We start from the raw sequence: 21,596 nt of genomic DNA, 5'->3' as shown, positions 1-21,596 counted from the left end.
GTTCTATTTGCAAAAACTCTAGAAGAACTTCAAATACTGGTTAGTGAACTTGCGTTAGTATGCTCTGAAGTTGGTCTAAAATTTGACTATGATAAAACAAAGATTATGATGAATGAATGGATACTGGAGGGAAATATGTCTGTTGGAAGTACGCAACTGCAAAGGATCACACAATGTCTATTTATGTCAAGTGCTAAATATGAAAGGAGCCTAAAATCAAACATATTTCGATGTTTTAAATTAGGCTGGCAAGCGTATGGAAGATACTCTTCAGTTTTGAAGTCTAAGATGTCAACGGAGCTGAAGAAAAGAGTTTTTAACCAATGTGTACTGCCAGTGATAATTTATGACTGTGGGATATGAACATTAAATAAGTCATTATCAGAAAAATAATAGTAGCCAAAGGATGAATGGAAAAATTGGGCTACACAAAGAAAGACAGAAAGGAAGCAGCTGATATCAGACAGACAACAAAGATCAGTGACATAATGGAAAGAATGAATACCTTAAAATGGCAGTGGGTTGGTCATGTCGCTCAAAGAAATGATGACAGGTTGTAAAAACAAATACTAGATCGGAGCCCAATTTACCGTAAAAGACCAATGAGAAGATCTACAGACAGATGTAACAGTGACCTGAGGAAGGCCACCGAATTGAATTTGCAACGAGAAGCTCAAGATCGACAGAAAAGGAAGAGCCTGCAGGAATCCATGTAGCACACCAACTCAGAGGTGACATTACCAAGTGATCGAATTGTTGCTGCCGCTTATGATGATAATGATAATATACAGGGTGCCCCAGAAACGTTACGACTAACTTTGAGGGGCTGTAGAGAGTATCTTGATGAACTAAGCGAGAATAGGAACCTATGTCCGGGAACGTCATCCAATGACACTACGGAGCGTTGAAGTTAGACACGACAGCGCCTACCACTAGCTCACCCCTTCGGCAACAAACGTAACTTTGTACGCTGGATGGACCACAGGCGAAATCTCCTGCTGTGTTATTTGTTATTCAGTGATCGCGACTGATTGCCGCAATCGCTAGTGGAGAAGGTCGAGCTAGCTGCTGCGTAGACAGACCTTGTCTCCTATGAAAATGATGATCTGTTGTCTCAGTGTATGTCAGTTTCGGACGCAGCTTTCCAGCTGTAGTTTATTTTTATCCCGCATACAGAAAATCAGTGGAGGTTTTAGAGGGTCCTAGTATGTCTCTAGTATGCCCATCGATCGCGTTATGTTGCTCTTTTCAATTCTGAGCGCACAGTGAGCACATAAAGAAGCCTAAAAAGTAGTCTCCCCTGCCATGTATGGGGGCCTGGTAAGAGATTTCGCCTGATGTAATGCAGCCCACGTAATACATCTGTCAAGCATTTCCTTCTTCGGTGGAAAGCACAGGTGGCTGACAAGAAGTATCTGGAAGGTACAGATAACTGTTGCAAATGAAACGTTTTTCATTTTCACAGCGATCTCCATTTCACGACCGATCGGACCTTACTTGTCGAATAACCCTCATATATTATTGTTCTATGACGAAGGTACTGGAAAGGAGGTACAATTCTACAGGAAGTGTCCAAGTCGGAGCGCCGACTGGAGAGAAGAAGCAGGAAGGTGCAGCGGAAAGGAGGTACAATTCTACAGGAAGTGTCCAAGTCGGAGCGCCGACTGGAGAGAAGGAGCAGGAAGGTGCAGCTAAGTGTTGCAAATAAAATGGTTTTCATTTTCACAGTGGTCTAGATTTCACTACCGATCGGACTTTGCTTCTCGAATAACCCTCATATATTATTGTCGCCAACCTGCTTAGCGAGGAATGATTATTGTAATAAAATAAGAAAACTCGGAGCTCGTACAAAAACATGTAAGTGTTCATTTTTCCCACACACTGTTAGAGAGTGGAACGGTATAGAAAGAGTCTGAAAGTTTTTCGGTGAACCCTCTGCCAGGCGCTTTAGTGTGAACTGCAGAGTATTCATATAGATGTAGCTGTAAATGCACTACCAACCATACCATTGACTAATATTATGTTTTGATTTAATAAAAGCATTTAGAAATGCTTCTTGATTTAATAAAAGCACATAGAAATGCTTCTTCATTTAATAAAAGCTATTAGAAATGCTATTTAATTTTATTTGTTTAAACGTCGATTAAAAATTATTTATTTTACATCTTTTTAAAACAAGAATGTTCATTTTTAATATAAAATTTTGTTATTTGTTATACGTTGTTGGGGTTATTGGTTGCTATATGAGTTCTGAGAAAAGTTGGGAAACAGCTGTGTGAGCGGTAGTCATGAAGTCTTAATTATCAACCCAACTGCTTCAGCTACTTTGATTTCCTTAATACAACTGTAACGTTCCTGCTAATACTGCTTGATACTCACACGTTATCGGGGCGTGCGAAATTTGGTTTATCAACTCTAGTGGCTTGCTATGACACTGTGATGTGGGGACTTCAATATGTATCAGGACTGCAGGCAGGAACTTGCAAATAAACACAAAGTTAACTCTGTAACTATATTTTTCGAGGTGACAAGATTTGGAAAAAGCATATTTGTGCCATCATTTGTTCAATTTTATATTTATTTTCTGCCCGTTTCGATTGTTACCGTCATCTTCGTACGAGAAAACTGTAAGGTTAAAAAAAAAAAATAGAATTTACACAGTCGCAATAGAATATAAAGGAACTAGACAAGGACATTTATAAAACATAGTACCTATACAGCGTATTTCAATGGATTAAGCACACAGTCCCATGACATACGGGCCAACCAAATGTAGATCTATGGTCACAATGTGTCACAATGGTATATCTTAACGCAGTCCACATAAACACGATGTACATAATTGTCAACGGTATTAATACAACGTGATCATCAAAGATTCAAGCTGAAACACACACGCAATATAAATTTGCCTAAAAGATTAAAAATGTTCTTTGGTCTAGTCAAAGTTTACAGTAACAGAAATTCAGAAATCATATGGCGTCCATTCTCTGAACAACATAAATATGTCTTTCAAAAATTAAAAGGAAGGTATTTATCTGAACCAACCATTGTGAATAAAGTCAATTTAAAGGACTATAATGGATTAGAACATTAAGAACTTCATCTGCAATTATCAGACAGTATAACAGTTTTTAACAGTATGCTCTTTTTTTTACCTTACAGTTTTTTCCTGTGAAGATCATTATAACAATCGAGACTGATTGAGAACAAACATACAACTACAAAGCTGATGGCACAAATATGCTTTCTCCAAATTATTTAACAGCTGTAAGCAATCATCCACAAAAACTTCTGATAAATAAGATTTTACGACTAGCGCCATAGACGAATTGCTGTTTTCATAGTTAGACTTGCCAACCCTCCCAGTTCCACCAAAATTATTTTCTGACAAGAAAAGATAGAAAAAAAAGCAATATCAGGATAGAGCGGCGTCTGATATGATCTTCTGGTATGTTGCAGCACTCCTGCTGCTGTACGATGTGACGAACAAGACGAGCTTCGACAACATTCGGGCGTGGCTGGGCGAGATCCGCGAATACGCCCAGGATGACGTCGTCATCATGCTGCTGGGTGAGTGCCCTATTGCTCTCCACGTCGTCTCGGACACTTTGCATATAATGAGGATACACTCACAATGTTCCTTGCCACATACTGTGGCAACCTGCTTCAAGATGTTTCAAAGTAGGCCCTACTTGTTACATAATGTATATAGGAAGACTGAAGTGACAGATGAAGGTTTGTACAAAGGCCGGAATGCGTCACTTCAGTCTGCACGTAAATACATCATATATGTTTGAGACTTGAAAAGGTCTTTGGAACAATAAGGTTTCAATTGACTTATTGTACACTACAGGCCATTAAAATTGCTACACCACGAAGATGACGTGCTACAGACGCGAAATTTAACCGACAGGAAGAAGATGCTGTGATATGCAAATGATTAGCTTTTCAGAGCATTAACACAAGGTTGGCGCCGGTAGCGACACCTACAACGTGCTGATATGAGGAAAGTTTCCAACCGATTTCTCATACACAAACAGCAGTTGACCGGCGCTGCCTGGTGAAACGTTGTTGTGATGCCTGGTGTATGGAGGAGAAATGCGTACCATCACGTTTCCGACTTTGATAAAGGTCGGATTGTAGCCTATCGCGAATGCAGTTTATCGTATAGCGACGTTGGCTGCTCGCGTTGGTCGAGATCCAATGACTGTTAGCAGAATATGGAATCGGTGGGTTCAGGAGGGTAATACGGAACGCCGTGCTGGATCCCAACGGCCTCGTATCACTACCAGTCGGAATGGCAGGCATCTTATCCACATGGCTGTAACGGATCGTGCAGCCACGTCTCGATCCCTGAGTCAACAGATGGGGACGTTTGCAAGACAACAACCATCTGCACGAACAGTTCGACGACGTTTGCAGCAGCATGGACTATCAGCTCGGAGCTCATGGCTGTTACCCTTGATGCTGCATCACAGACAGGAGCGCCTGCGATGGTGTACTCAACAACGAATCTGGGTGCACGAATGGCAAGACGTCATTGTCTCGGATGAATCCAGGTTCTATTTACAGCATCATGATGGTCGCTTCCGTGTTTATCGACATCGTGGTGAACGCACATTGGAAGCGTGTATTTGTCATCGCCATACTGGCGTATCACTCGGCGTGATAGTATGGGGTGCCATTGGTTACACGTCTCGGTCACCTCTTGTTCGCATTGACGGCACATTGGACAGTGGACATTACATTTCAGATGTGTTACGACCCGTGGCTCTACCCTTCATTCGATCCCTGCGAAACGCTACATTTCAGCAGGATAATGCACGACCGCATGTTGCAGGTCCTGTATGGGCGTTTCTGGATACAGAAAATGTTCGACTGCTGTCCTGGCCAGCACATTCTCCAGACCTCTCACCAATTGAAAACGTCTGGTCAATGGTGGCCGAGCAACTGGCTCGTCACACTACGCCAGTCACTATTCTTGATGAACTGTGGTATCGTATTGAAGCTGCATGGGCAGCTCACGCCATCCAAGCTCTGTTTGACTCAATGCCCAGGCGTATCAAGGCCGTTATTACGGCCAGAGGTGGTTGTTCTGGGTACTGATTTCTCAGGATCTATGCACTCAAATTACGTGAAAATGTAATCACATGTCAGTTCTAGTATAATATATTTGTCCAATGAATACCCGTATATCATCTGCATTTCTTCTTGGTGTAGCAATTTTAATGGCCAGTAGTGTATAAGTTTCCAGCTGTTGTTACAGAAATACAGACAGGTTTTACGAACTTAAACTACATTTGTTATCGAAGTAATGTTTGCAAATTCAACAAGTGCGAGTACGGTCACCATTCCTTAAAGGTTTATAGTGAAATTAGCTGAATACCCATCATTACCTGGGTATGTCTTTACTCCAGTTCCACTGGTCCATCTTCTTGCTCTACCTCTCCCTCTCCCTGTCCATCTCCTTCTCCCTCTCTCTGTCCATCTCCTCCTTCCGCTCTATCTGTTCATCTCTTTCTCCCATCTCTCTATACCCATCTCTCTCACTCCCATATGTGGGGCTATTCTCACCTTCTCCCTCTCTCTCTGCCCATCTTTTTCTCGCCCCCTTCTCTCTCTACGTTTTCACATCCCTGTATGAGGTTACTTGTTCTTACATCCACAGTATTTCTTTCCAGATAGTAAATAATATTTGCACCAAGTTTCGCTGAAATCAGGCTAGACGTTTAGGACGTCGCCCACTAATGCATATGTCACATATATTAACGTCATGCACCCTCATATATTTAACCTGTACTATATCTCTAGCGAATATCACCCTGCAGTTTCATCTTCATGCTGCTGAATGGTCATGACATAATATCTTATGATCCATCAGTTGTACAATTCTATAATTTTGTAAGATACATCCAGTGATATATGTGCACAGTGCCCGAGAAATGTGTTGTGACTGTTGTTGGTAGTAACGAGTTAACAAATTAAAATGTCGTGCATAATCCAACAGTTTTTGATGCACCTCAGTATTTATGATGCCATATCTCCTGAACTATGTGTCATAAAATAGTATAATTTTGTAGGTGCTGCCTGAAAAAAGTGTTATGGATATAATTGTTAGTAAAGAAGTAAGGAATTAAAAGGTTATGCTAAGACAGTAGTTTTACTGCATGAACTGCAAAAAAGAAGTATGGAGTAACTATTTTTTTCTTTCTTCATTTTGTAGATGGTATGAGTGAGAAGAATTTTTGCAAAGGTTCTAAATTATCTGTAAAGTTTCTTGCAGGTCACTAAGTGTTCTCACTGTCAAAGAGTGAATGAATACAGTCTGGCTATTTGTCCATCATCAACTACACTCCTTTTTCACCCCCACCTTCGATTCTTGTAGGAGTAGGCAGTTCTTGGATCCATAGTGGTCCTTTACAGAGAGAAAGTGAAATGTTTATCAAATTTGATTGACATTGATCCAGTGGTTTAGGAGGAGATGTGGAACATACATACACTGATGAGCCAAAACACTATGACCCCCTGTTTAATAGCTGTTTGTCCATCTTTGAAATGAAATATATCACAGATTCCACGTGTCAGGGCTCCGACAGTTTGTAGGTAGGTTTGTAGGTAGGTTTGTTGGTAGGTATGTGGCATTATATGTCTATGCAAAGGTCTGTAATTTGCATAAATAATGGGTTGCTGATTTGTCCTGATGTATAGTTGACTCCACTGAATGAGATATCTTATGCTTTGTACAAAAGTAACATGCACAAATGAACATTAGAACCATGATTATTCTTGTGATTGAAAAACGAAAATAATTATAGTTTGTATACATTTCTGATGATATTGTATCAAGTGTTGCATTATTTTATTGACTAAAATTTGTCCTTTTTCTGATGTTAATTATTCATCTACTGATTGTAGTAAATTGTAATCTAAGGTATCATTAATAAAAGTTATGTCTTGTTTAGATAGGTAATATGTGTGGTGGTTCATCTGCCCAATACTATATGCATTGACCTGTACACGTTGTTGTGCCCGGTGTGATGAAAATTGTCCTCCTGCTCTTTAGCATCTGGTTCAATTATGGGATGTTCACTCTGCCAGGAAATTTCATCTAGTTCAATTAATCGACAATCTATTGTCCAGCACTCGAAGTTTCAGTATCCCATTTGGTTTACCATTTTTATATCAAGTGGTAAATAGCATTTCAGGTGTAAATATCAAGTAAATCCAGGGATCTCCAGTTTAGTGATATTTTGGGCAAATAACAATATTTTCCCTAATACAATCTTTTGAATCTGCTTCAGACAGAATGACATGAATGTCTCTCCATCTAGAAACTAATAATCCTTCATGAGTTTGTCTGTATCCATTTCCCATGTATATTCCATTTAATCAGATCTGGAAGCCAATGGCCTTGCCATGTTAGTAACACCAGTCCCCACCCAATCACCAAAGTTAAGCAACATTGGATTCAAATGGCTCTAAGCACTATGGGACTTAACATCTGAGGTCATCAGTCCCCTACAATTAGAACTACTTAAACCTAACTAATCTAGGGACATCACAAACATCCATGCCTGAGGCAGGATTCGAACCTGCGACTGTAGCAGCAGTGCGGTTCCAGACTGAAGTGCGTAGAGCTGTTTGACTACAGCAGCCAGCTCGACTTTGGGCCTTGGTAGTACTTGAATGGGTGACTGTTTGGCAAAACCAGGTGCTGTTGTGGTTAATAACATGCAAGTCACTGAAGTGGAAAGAAGTAGAAAGACTTGCACCAAACCATGGTGCCACATGACATATTTATTTGTTGGATATGGGTGTACTATATAACACTGCTATCACGTGTTTCTGCCTACTACTGAAAACTGAATTTTTATATACTATCCAGCTTGATCAGTACTCACCCTTACATAAGATATGTGATATAATAAAGCTACATTCTTACTGGTTATCTTCATTATATGTTGTGTGCCAGGTACAAACTACCAAATGGAAAGTCAGAATTAATTACAACTCAGAAGATTTATTCTGAAAACAAAGTGAAACAAAAAGTGCAATCACTCATGTCCAGGTCCATAGCTAAAGATCATCTCCTGTAAACACTATCACAGTAACAGTTTTGAGACTGAGAGGATACCTGCTCCATACTACAGGAGGCCACACCAGATGACTCTCCTTCCAGGCTGCGATGATGCGACTTAAGCACATGGGGCTGCAACCTAATTAGCCCCCTCAACTCCAGCAGTATGACTGCTGCACTCTTGTGGTGCCCCCACTGTGACCACTTTGAAGTATGCCATGCTGCTGCCTTTGGAGCATTGCCACATAGTGCTCGAGAAGGTGGTGATCGCATCTTATGTGCACTGACCATGCTGTATGAATGCATGGCACAACATTATCCACTGTTCCAAACACAGCTTCTCTCCTCTGACTAACCAACCTTCCTTTTTTATGCATTAGCATTCGTGGTACTTTTTCTGTTAACTGTTGCAACTGAAGGAGCACATAGAAAATGTTGTTGGGAAAGCTGACCAAAGACTGCATTTTATTGGCAGGACACTTAGAAAATGTAACAGAGACTGCCTACACTACACTTGCTCATCCTCTCTTAAAACACTACTGCACGGTGTGGGATACTTACTGGAAAGGACTGACAGAGTACATTGAAAAAGTTCAAAGAAGGGAAGCATGCTGTATTATCACAAAATATGGGACAGACTGTCACAGAAATGATACAGGATTTGGGCTGGACATCATTAAAAGAAAGGCGTTTTTCGTTGCGACAAAATCTTCTCATGAAATTCCAATCACCAACTTTCTCCTCCAAATGCAAAAATATTTTGTTGACATTGATCTGCATAGGGGGAAACAATCACCACAACAAAATAAGGGATATCAGAGCTCAAACAAAAAGATATAGATGTTCGTTCTTTACGAGCGCTTTACAAGATTGGAATGATAGAGAATTGTAAAGGTGGTTCGATGAACCCTCTGCCAGGCACTTAAATTTGATTTGCAGAGTATCCATGTAGATGTAGATGTAGATGAGTCTTCATTCCTCATATGAGAGTTTTAATTCCCAAGAGAAATGGAATGATCATCAATCCTCTCCCCAATAAGAACAGAACACGAGAAGTGAACAAAATTAAGACTAACCTAAGTAACTACAAAATACCATATGTGCTTTTTACATGAGATTTATGCTATTTCCTAGACCTAAGTGCAAAAGGTACATTTATCTGATATCCCTCTTTCCTTGGTAATTATTCTTCCCTTTCCCCCCCCCCCCCCCCTCACAATGTTGAAGGAATCTGTGGCACTGCATCAGTCTGACCTGCAGAAAGTTTGACTCTACTTGCATGCACTATTGAATCTGAGTTAGTAACTGTAATTTTACATTGACTGATTAAGTCATTACAATAGCTTAATGATATTTCATTTAAAACTTTTTTGTTTTGCCCTTTGGAGTGTACGGATAAGCTAATAATACCCATTGTCTTATTTTCTATTGTAGCAGTTTACTTGTCTGTTGTGCAATACGTTCTTGCTTCTGTAAAGCTTTTGTGCTGGCTAACTGTATTCTTTGCCAAATTTCTCTCAACTTTTTTTGCAAAATTTTTCACTAGTTAACCCTGATGTCCCAGTTTAGGTTGAACTACATCACAAGGTGGCAGAATTTTTTGCCCATATATTACCTCATATGGCATAGAATTATGTGCACTGATGACAAAATGTAAATGTATTCCCCAATTGGAATGCTGTGTATTTAAATAATGGTTTAATATTCCTGAAAAAGCGTGATGAAATCTTCTGTCCATCCATTTGTTTGACGATGGAACAACTTGGTATGTAACTTCTTAATTTTCAATAAGTGACATAATTGTTTCATTAGATCAGATACCAAGTTAGTTTCCTGGTCCATAATAATGGTTTCTGGCATGCCGAATTTCAGTAACCAGTTGTTTACCATGACCCGTGCTAACATACTCACCTTCTGATGTGGGATCGCTACCATAACTAAAGCCTTGAAAAATGAGCTAACATCATAAGGACATATTTACTACTCACTTGAGTTCTATTAAAAAGTCCTAAAACATCCAATCCTAGTGTATATTGTTCTACGTCACCATGATGCCATTTCCACCAATACCTTTCAGCTACATGTCTATTGGTTGTTGTTTTCCTTCATGACATGGTAATATGTGGTTATGTACTTGACATATTACTTCCATTCTCAGCACTGCAGGGACTGCAATATGAGATCTACAGTTTGTAGATCTGCATAGCAAGCAATCTTGCTCTTCTATTGAGGTTGTATTCAAGACAACTGACACTCACTATCAGCTGACTGTTGTTGTTGTTGTGGTCTTCAGTCCCGAGACTGGTGTGATGCAGCTCTCCACGCTACTCTATCCTGTGCAAGCTTCTTCATCTCCCAGTACTTACTGCAACCCACATCCTTCTGAATCTGCTTAGTGTATTCATCTCTTGGTCTCCCTCTACGAGTTTTACCCTCCACGCTGCCCTCCAATGCTAAATTTGTGATCCCTTGATGCCTCAGAACATGTCCTACCAACCGGTCCCTTTGTCTTGTCAATTTGTGCCACAAACTCCTCTTCTCCCCAATTCTATTCAATACCTCCTCATGAGTGATGTGATCTACCTATCTAATCTTCAGCATTCTTCTGTAGCACTACATTTTGAAAGCTTCTATTCTCTTCTTGTCCAAACTATTTATCGCCCATGTTTCACTTCCATACATGGCCACACTCCATACAAATATTTTCAGAAATGACTTCCTGACACTTAAATCTATACTTGATGTTAACAAATTTCTCTTCTTCAGAAACGATTTCCTTGCCATTGCCAGTCTACATTTTATATCCTCTCTACTTTGACCATCATCAGTTATTTTGCTCCCCAAATAGCAAAACTCCTTCACTACTTTAAGTGTCTCCTTTCCTAATCTAATTCTCTCAGCATCACCCGACTTAATTCGACTACATTCCATTATCCTCATTTTGCTTTTGTTGATGTTCATCTTATATCCTCCTCTCAAGACACTGTCCATTCTGTTCAACTGCTCTTCCAAGTCCTTTGCTGACTCTGACAGAATTTCAATGTCATCAGCAAACCTCAAAGCTTTCATTTCTTATTAATGGATTTTAATTCCTACTCTGAATTTTTCTTTTGTTTCCTTTACTGCTTGTTCAATATACAGATTGAATAACACCGGGGAGAGGCTACAACCCTGTCTCACTCCCTTCCCAATTGCCGCTTCCCTTTCATTCCCCTCGACTCTTATAACTGCCATCTGGTTTCTGTACAAATTGTAAATAGCCTTTCACTCACTGTATTTTACCCCTGCCACCTTTAGGATTTGAGAGAGAGTATTCCAGTCAACATTGTAAAAAGCTTTCTCTAAATCTACAAATTCTAGAAATGTAGGTTTGCCTTTCCTTAATCTTTCTTCTAAGACAAGTCATAAGGTCAGTATTGCCTCATGGGTTCCAACATTTCTACGTAATCCAAACTGATCATCCCCGAGGTCGGCTTGTACCAGATTTTCCATTCGTCTGTAAAGAATTCACGTTAATATTTTGCAGCTGTGACTTATTAAACTGATAGTTCAGTAATTTTCACATCTGTCAACACCTGCTTTCTTTGGGATTGGAATTATTATCTTCTTCTTGAAGTTTGAGGGTATTTCACCTGTCTCGTACATCTTGCTCACCAGATGGTAGAGTTTTGTCAGGACTGGCTCTCCCAAGGCCGTCAGTAGTTCTAATGGAGTGTTGTCTACTCCCGGGGCCTTATTTCAACTCAGGTCTTTCAGTGCTCTGTCAAACTCTTCACGCAGTATCGTATCTCCCATTTCATCTTCATCTACATCCTCTTCCATTTCCATAATATTGACCTCAAGTACATCGCCCTTGTATCGACCTTCTATATACTCCTTCCACCTTTCTGCTTTTCCCTCTTTGCTTAGAACCGGGTTTCCATATGAGCTCTTGATATTCATACAAGTGGTTCTCTTTTCTCCAAAGGTCTCTTTAATTTTCCTGTAGGCTGTATCTATCTTACCCCTAGTGAGATAAGCCTCCACATCCTTACATTTGTCCTCTAGCCATCCCTACTTAGCCATTTTGCACTTCCTGTCAATCTCATTTTTGAGACGTTTGTATTCCTTTTTGCCTGCTTCATTTACTGCATTTCTATATTTTCTCCTTTCATCAATTAAATTCAATATTTCTTCTGTTTCCCAAGGATTTCTACTAGCCCTCATCTTTTTACCTACTTGATCCTCTGCTGCCTTCACTACTTCATCCCTCAGAGCTACCCATTCTGCTTCTACTGTACTTCTTTCCCCCATTCCTGTCAATTGTTCCCTTATGCTCTCCCTGAAACTCTGTACAAGCTCTGGTTTAGTAAGTTTATCCAGGTCCCATCTCCTTAAATTTCCATCTTTTGCAGTTCCTTCAGCTTTAATGTACAGTTCATAACCAATAGAGTGTGGTCACAGTCCACATCTGCTCCTGGAAATGTCTTACAATTTCAAACCTGGTTCCTAAATCTCTGTCGTACCATTATATAATCTATCTGATACCTTCAAGTATCTCCAGGATTCTTCCATGTATACAGCCTTCTTTTATTATTCATGAACCAAGTGTTAGGTATGATTAAGTTATGCTCTGTGCAAAATTCTACCAGATGGATTCATCTTTCATTCCTTACCCCCAATCCATATTCACCTATTATGTTTCCTTCCCTCCCTTTTCCTACTCTCAAATTCCAGTCACCCATGACTATTAAATTTTCGTCTCCCTTTACTACCTGAATAATTTTGTTTATCTCATCATACATTTATAGCTGTTGGGCTCACTGGAAACAAGTTCCCACTAAATTCGGCTGTGTACTGTGCAAAATTAATTTTTGCATGATACTTATCCAGGAAGTCAAGTCTGAGAATTACAGAATGCCCTTTTCCCACAGTTGGCAACACTTACATATGCTCATTCCTAGGAATGCAACTAGATAAAAATCTATCATTGGATCACATATACAGTGCCTTGGAAATAAGTTAAATAGCCTAGCATTTGCAATGAGAATATTGTACAATGGTACCAGTATGAGCATAAGAAAAGTAGTATATCACAGCAACTTTGAGTCAGTAATGAGGTATGGAATTGTATTTTAGGGTAACTCAAATCACATGTGTTGAATACGAAAACTTCAGAAAACCATCATTAGAAATATGCACAATGTAGGGCAAAGAAAATTGTGTTGCCCACCAGGAACGGTGGCACTGATTTATGAACTCATTGTCCCCCCCCAATAGAGTATCATATTACATGGGACCCCCCATGAACCATGGACCTTGCCGTTGGTGGGGAGGCTTGCGTGCCTCAGCGATACAGATGGCCGTACCTTAGGTGCAACCACAACGGAGGGGTATCTGTTGAGAGGCCAGACCAACATGTGGTTCCTGAAGAGGGGCAACAGCTTTTTCAGTAGTTGCAGGGGCAACAGTCTGGATGATTGACTGATCTGGCCTTGTAACATTAACCAAAACGGCCTTGCTGTGCTGGTACTGCGAACGGCTGAAAGCAAGGGGAAACTACAGCCGTAATTTCTCCTGAGGACATGCAGCTTTACTGTATGATTAAATGATGATGGCGTCCTCTTGGGTAAAATATTCCGGAGGTAAAATAGTCCCCCATTCGGATCTCCGGGCAGGGACTACTCAAGAGGACGTCGTTATCAGGAGAAAGGAAGAGCAGTTGAACGGAATGGACAGTGTCTTGAAAGGAGGATATAAGATGAACATCAACAAAAGCAAAACGAGGATAATGGAATGTAGTCAAATTAAATCTGGTAATGCTGAGGGAATTAGATTAGGAAATGAGACACTTAAAGTAGTAAAGGAGTTTTGCTATTTAGGGAGTAAAATAACTGATGATGGTCGAAGTAGAGAGGATATAAAATGTAGACTGGCAATGGCAAGGAAATCGTTTCTGAAGAACAGAAATGTGTTAACATCGAGTATAGATTTAGGTTTCAGGAAGTCGTTTCTGAAAGTATTTGTATGGAGTGTAGCCATGTATGGCAGTGAAACATGGACGAAAACTAGTTTGGACAAGAAGAGAATAGAAGCTTTCGAAATGTGGTGCTACAGAAGAATGCTGAAGATAAGGTGGGTAGATCACGTAACTAATGAGGAGGTACTGAATAGGATTGGGGAGAAGAGAAGTTTGTGGCACAACTTGACTAGAAGAAGGGATCGGTTGGTAGGACATGTTTTGAGGCATCAAGGGATCACAAATTTAGCATTGGAGGGCAGCGTGGAGGGTAAAAATCGTAGAGGGAGACCAAGAGATGAATAAACTAAGCAGATTCAGAAGGATGTAGGTTGCAGTAGGTACTGGGAGACGAAGAAGCTTGCACAGGATAGAGTAGCATGGAGATCTGCATCAAACCAGTCTCAGGACTGAAGACCACAACAACAACAACAACAATTACATGGGATGTGGTGGTGGTGTGTTGGGGCTTATGGGCGCTCAACATCGAGGTCATCAGCGCCCTGACACACATGAGTTCATAAATCAGTGAATATATTACTCCAACAGATTCAATCTTTTTTTAAATAATTAAGTAGCAATATAGGTTGCAATGTATTTCAAACAAATTTTAACAAAAGAATAAGAGCAGCAAATAGCTTACTATTTAAACCAATAAATATCATTTAACTTAAAATGGGCATCCTATTATTTAATAATTCACATGTTTTTACCCTGAACTCCAAAACAGTTACCAAAAACTACTTTAAGCAATACCACCAGTTTGTCAGTGGAGGACCCCAACTCTCCTTTTGTTAAGCGATATTCCATTCCCCCAAAGCCCCTCCCCCCATTAGACCCCCACTTGACCGACTTCTAGAATTGCCTCTGTCACCCACTCCTAAAAAATCTAAGTATATTAAGTGTTCCCTCACTATGCATATATGAGCTGATTATCTTTGTACACAGTAATCCTAATTTATTTGTAGCAAATCATTTTCAGCATGAGTATAACACCAGAAATCAAAATAATTTTATGCTACCCACCCATTGTTTAAAACTTTATGCGCAAACTCCACATTATATGGGTATGAAAATTTATAACAAAGTGAAAGGAAGAGAATTGCTCATCATAAATTTAGAAACACTTAAAAATCCTTATATGATAAATTAGTGCAGAAATGTTACTATTCAGTAGAAGAATTAATAAATGACAACCTGAAAATTTGAGCAGGAGAGAGCAAGTACTTAGGACTGTTAATCTTTAAAAGTTTGTTGCTTCAAATAAAAATTATTAATTGCTTAATTAAGTAATTATTCAGTACTGTATATTATATTACTGGTATTATAAGGAAAATTGTAAACCAGTTTTTGTGTTTTGACGAGTCTCCTGCACTTTAAGCAAAAGGCTTGAAATTTTATGTTATGAGACAGTAAATTTCTATTCTATTCTATCTATGGTGAAGCACAAACAGCTTCAGAAGAAAACATTAGTCATCTATAGAACTGCAACACTGAGGTGTTGCCTAAAGTTATGTATAAAATCATCTTATGTTATTGACCAAGACAGATGTGCAGAGCAGCTGCGCCAAGTGCTGGCTGGCTACACGAAATACATTGCAAACAGAACAGATACCAGGTTGAGATTCATTGGAAAAATCTTCAGAAAAAGCAATTTATTCAAAAAATAAGTGGCTTACAAAATGCCCATTGAACTCATTCTTGTTTATTTCTCATCAGTCTCAAGCTTTTACTGGGTATGATTAATAGGAGAGAGAGAGAGAGAGAGAGAGAGGGTGGGGAGAAGGAAGGAGAGGGGGGGGGGGGGGGGAAGCTGATTAGCTTCAGCATCAGCCTACTGACCTTTGAGATCCTACAACACTGTATCAAAGTAGCAACAAACAATATCACTAAACATGAAAGAGTTGTGTGAATCAAATAATGCACTGTTATTACGTAAACTATGTCAGTGAGAGATGTCTACTTAGTAGTCTCAGTCCTTTCATTGTGGTGTTACTTGAGTAAAATGACAGTGTGACAACAATGTATCTTTACAGTTGTGGGCTGAGAGAAAGCTTTTCCTTGTAAGTATAAGTTAGTAACACAAGGGATAGGTGAACTCATATACCCCTACCAGTTAATTCTTAAACCTTTTTTTTTTTTTTTTTTTTTTTTTTTTTTTTTTTTTTATGGCATCATCCTCTGTGATGGTCAATTCTGTCACCTTCTACATATGGCCCTAAGTATCAGAGAGATTTACTGTTGAAATTTTGAGAGCCTATGTTCCCTTTACATTAGATCCCACCAACCCCCCCCCCCCCCCCCCCCCAAATCCCTGGCTCCCCCCCCCTCCCCCTTCCCATTGCTCACCACTAAACTACCTTACACTAACAACTTCATCTTCAGTACAGATCCACTCTAAGACTCTAAATGCTCTTGAAACTTATACTGTAAATGAATTTTTGTACACTCTGTGTGAATTTTGGTAGAATACTATCCTAATTCTGTACTCCTTGGTGTCCACTTTCAGGCAACAAGGCAGATTGCGGCTCAGATCGGTTGGTGAGGAAGGAGGATGGTGAGCGGCTAGCACGAGAGTACAATGTTGCCTTCATGGAAACCTCCGCTAAGACTGGCCTCAATGTAGAACTCAGCTTCCTGGCTGTTGCCAGGTAGGTTCTTTCATATTTGTATGTAATGGTTGATGAGTGCAGAACCTACCAATAACAGTTTCCAAACATAACCATCTTGTTGAATGTAAGTCATATATGTGACATGATTGGGGTGGAAGGAGGAAACATAAACTGTACTTGCTTCTTACTTTGTTACTGCACTGCATTCACCTGCCTCACTTTCTACCCATATAATGTATCAGCTTTCTGTATGATACTTTGTTCCAGGTTTTACACAAGTATTACTTTTTACATCATGGTTACTCAAAGAATGATGATAATTTTGATGTTGTGCAGAGAAATGAAATATTGGAAAAGAATTAAAATGATTTGAAGCATGATCTTTTTCCATTTGGAATAATTTTTTCTAACTTAAGAGCCAACAGCAAAAATGATAACAACAGTCAGTGGAAGATGCAAAATGTATTTATGGATGTATGGAAGTGAGATTTTATGACACAGCAAGCTCTGGAGAAAAGGGAGGGATGGAGAAATCCAGGTAGACTGTACCAATTAGTGGCTTTGTGAAATGGGGTGGTCCTAGTTGTTATAGCATAAGGGGTGCATTAAGAACAAAGTCAGACGTTACTGTTGTTTTCATAAATATGAAACTAGCTATCTTTTGAAACTTGAGGTGTTATTCAGTTCTCTGATATAGTGACAGAAAATTTGGCTGGCAGGGCATCTGCAACTGAGCATCATGGAATCAGATAAAAAACTGCTTCAGATATAAAATTTTTTTGTTAAATTATGGCTGATTTTGAGTGATTAAAAACCCATCTTCAGGTGAAACAAGACTTCAGTGGGAAGTTGGAAAAACTATGATAAAAGATCGTAAACCACTTAACACTTGAAACTTCCTGGCAGATTAAAACTGTGTGCTGGACAGAGACTCGAACTTGGGACCTTTGCCTTTCGTAGGCAAGTGCTCTACCAACTGAGCTACCCAAGCATGACTCATGCCCCATCCTCACAGCTTTACTTCTGCCAGTACCACATCTCCTACCTTCCAAACTTTACAGAAGCTCTCCTGCGAACCTTGCAGAACTGCCACTCCTGAAAGAAAGGATATTGCGGAGACATGGTTTAGCCACAGCCTTTGGGGATGTTTCCAGAATGAGATTTTCACTCTTCAGTGGAGTGTGTACTAATATGAAACTTCCTGGCAGATTAAAACTGTGTACCAGACTGAGGCTCGAACTCGGGACCTTTGACTTTTGCGGGCAAGTGCTCTACCAACTGAGACGCCCAAGCACGACTCACACTGCAGAGTGACAATCTCATTCTGCAAACATTCCCCAATTCTGTGGCTAAGCCGTGTCTCCGCAATATCCTTTCTTTCAGGAGTGCTAGTTCTGCAAGGTTCGCAGGAGAGCTTCTGTAAAGTTTGGAAGGTAGGAGACGAAGTACTGGCAGAAGTAAAGCTGTGAGGACAGGGTGTGTGTCATGCTTGGGTAGCTCAGTTGGTAGAGCACTTGCTCGCAAAAGGTAAAGGTCCTGAGTTCGAGTCCTGGCCGGGAACACAGTTGTAATCTGCCAGGAAGTTTCATATCAGCGCACTCTCCGCTGCAGAGTGAATATCTCATTCTGGCCACTTAACACTTGTTGGCTTCCTATTATTACAGCTAAAGAAGTGTTGAGTAGTTTATGATCTTTTATTATAGTTACTCCATATTCTTATTGCAGTCTTGTTTCACCTGAAGATGGGCTTCAAATGACCCAAATCTGGTCATGATTCAACAAATAAATCTTTTATTATGAAGCAGTTTTTCATCTGATTCCATAAAGACAGACATCATTCCAGGGTCTGGTTCCTGCTACTGTAAATGACATGGAGAAAGTGACTGTGTGGTGAAGTGCAACAAAATGATTTTAATCTGGTGGGAGTAAGTGCTATGTTGTGTTCTTCAGACAAGAGCTTTAATGTCAAGGAGAGATCATCACTTTAAATCTTGAATTGCTCATTCAAGCTTTTTTTGCTCTTGCTGAAGCTGGGCCCTTCTAGTGCATGGATAGATGCTTAGTTTCTGGATCATAAGTGAAAAACCAAGATTTCTCACATGTTACTCTTTCCAAGAAATTGGGATCATTTTCAGTGGTAGTCAAACTGTCAGTACAAACATTTTCATGAGCTTATTTCTCTTTGATTGTGAGAATTTTTGGCACCAGTTTTGCCCAAACTTTTCTCATGTTAAATTGCTTAAGTAAAATTTGCCTTAACATTCTTTGTCATTCCTGCAGTTTCAGCAACTAATTGAATACTCAACCAATGGTCAGATCAAATCAGATTACCTGCTTTTTCAATATTTTCATCTGTTTGTAATGTTGAAGAGCATCCAAAATGTTAGTCATCTTCAACATCATCTCAGACATCTTGAAAATGCTTGAACCACTCAAAAACTCACACACATGACAAACAGTCTTCACCACACACTTCTTTACTAAAAGATAGGTTTCAGTGGCAGTTTTTCCAAGGTTCGTGAGAAACTTTATGATAATTCTTGCTCTATTATTACACTTATTAGTTTTCAGGCAAAATAGAACAACAGCTCTTAAATAAAGACCACAGCCACACTGATTTGTCTACAGATACAAGAAATACTGCATTAAAATGAGAAGGCCTCATGCTTCACATCTGTTGGTCATTCATTCTTGTGCACACACATACTTATTCTGTGACTGCATCAGTCCCGTCATTCCACACCTCATATACAGTCTCCCAGAAGGAATGGTCAGCAATTTGACAGCAATGATCATTTGAAGTAAAAGCTTCATACAGTCATATGCCTATTCCAAATGGTTTCTAACATAGAGCACTTTTAATGTAAAATGTCACTTATTTTCTATATTCTTCAATATGTTGTCAGGTTTACATGTGTACAACAGTTAGTAAACATCACAACATTCATTTTGCTAAGGGTCAATTGAAAAACATATATTTTTAACTAATTCACCACTAAGCATTATTGTAAAAGTCACAGCACTGCTATTGTGCAGTTCACAATAAATTCTTGAATTTGCTACCATCAGCTTCAGTACATTTGTGCCCTCTAGGGAGAACATGTTGTGTTGCTTGTCTGAGTGTCTCTGAGCATTGCTAAATGAGGACAGCAGCATCCATGTGACAAAGCAGTTCATCTCTTGTATTCACCTTTCATTTTTACACTTCAGACTTCATTGATGCTCATAAACAAAAATCTATTGGTGTAAGTTCTGGCCACTGTAATGACCAGTTAAGTGTAATACCATAACAAATCCAGTGATTAGTGTGAGTGCACTTGAGATGTTCTCTTGCTTGTATGGTAAAATGTCAAGGGCCTCTGTCATAATGGTTGCACATTGTAGTCTCGTGTGACCAACGGAACATCCCCAAGCTGCTCAGCAAATGTATTTTCCAAAAATGCAAGCATGGTAATTCTGTCCTGTTGTTCCCTCTTCTGAAATGACTGGACTCATCAACATGTTACCAACCATGGCACGCCAAAATGAACCTGGAAGTTTGTTTCCACTGTAGCATATGGAAGAAGAGATGGACAGAGAGAGGAGGAGGAGATGGACAAGGAGAGGAGGGCAAGATGTGTGCAATGTATGTCACACACTGGTACGTGGCTGAAGGCTTGAGCAAAAGATATTTTTAATGAAAAAATCATGATGTATTTTTTAACAATGTTATAGAGTGGTCCAGGGAAGAAAATCATAGTAATATAATATGTATTAATTATTTTTGTTAGTGAAACTTCCTGCAGACTGCTGAACAACAAAGCTTTGGCCATTGCCCTCATTCCATACATGGAATATTTCTCAGCTTTTTATATTTTAACAATTTACACAGTAAACATTAACAACTGTTAACTACTGTTCTCCTATTTTCAACAGTTCTTTAGTTACATTAAACCAATTGCATTTTTCCTTTTAATACCCTGTTAGACACACCGTGTATGATCACTGTCAGTATATTGCAATATGAAAGACAACCCCATTATATGAAGCACTATAAAATTCATGTTTGACCCATTCCTTGATTAATATTGATTTATCTGGTAAACCCAAATATTTTCTAACTTAATCAGTCTTATCAGCTTAATAAACTACTCATGTCTTCAGAACAGTTATTCTACAGACTAGGCCATATATTAAGTTTCCTCCCTTTCCACTGAAATGGGGAAAGAATGCTTATTTAATATTTCTGCTATTAGTAGAATAATTTTATCTTCACATTCTCTCAGGAAAGATACATAGGAGATGAAAAGTATTGTTATCCTAAAAATCTGCTGCTTTTGTTGAGCAGCTATTGCTAAATCACCCTTCTCCATTAAAAAGAATCATAATGTACAAATCTGGAAACTGTCTTAGAGCAGTGAAAAATGGTTGACGGTGTGAAGACTGGCTTACACTTTTACATGCTGGGTGCTGTAGGGTGCTGTGAAGCAACCAGTTCTGGTAAAGATATGGCTAGCCTTTGACACCATTGTACCTGTTTAGGTTATTCCATGATGAGGGAGAAAGTGACACCGATTCTGAAACTATAACTTAATCTGGCAGTAATGCAAGCAGAATTAGAAAAGTTGTAAGTTACAGTCAGCTGTAGTAAAGTTGGGAATAGGACATATGATTGGACTGTTGTCAAACAAATCAGATCAAACAAGAGTTTAATGAAATGCTGTATGTCTGCTAACTTCAGTCTGGATGTCTCCAACAGCTAGACTGGTCTGGTAACTGTAGACAAAACCCAAAGAGTTCAGAGACATTGTGACAAGATAAGAAAAAAGTGCAACCCAAGATTAATGGGAGCCAGTGCTAAAAAGACTAAGAATGTCCTTCTGTAAGTGACATCCATGGACGAGGAGTGTATGAACTACTACAGAAC

At 39.4% G+C, this 21,596-nt stretch overlaps 1 protein-coding gene across 3 annotated transcripts in view; it reads left to right on the top strand.

Moving 5' to 3' along the window:
* LOC126466830 (ras-related protein Rab-37-like) overlaps nt 1-21,596 on the top strand; it is a 338,533-nt gene that overhangs the window by 303,453 nt on the left and 13,484 nt on the right. For all 3 annotated transcript variants that reach the window (XM_050096415.1, XM_050096414.1, XM_050096413.1), the window contains 2 exons: nt 3,463-3,573; nt 16,588-16,729. In XM_050096415.1, the coding sequence (XP_049952372.1) occupies nt 3,463-3,573; nt 16,588-16,729 (253 nt within the window). The remainder of the gene's footprint in view (nt 1-3,462; nt 3,574-16,587; nt 16,730-21,596) is intronic.

The sequence above is a fragment of the Schistocerca serialis genome, chromosome 1 (assembly GCF_023864345.2).
Source record: "Schistocerca serialis cubense isolate TAMUIC-IGC-003099 chromosome 1, iqSchSeri2.2, whole genome shotgun sequence".
Taxonomy (NCBI): domain Eukaryota; kingdom Metazoa; phylum Arthropoda; class Insecta; order Orthoptera; family Acrididae; genus Schistocerca; species Schistocerca serialis.
The sequence above is the reverse complement of the archived record's forward strand: the minus strand, read 5'-3'. Positions and strand labels throughout refer to the sequence as shown.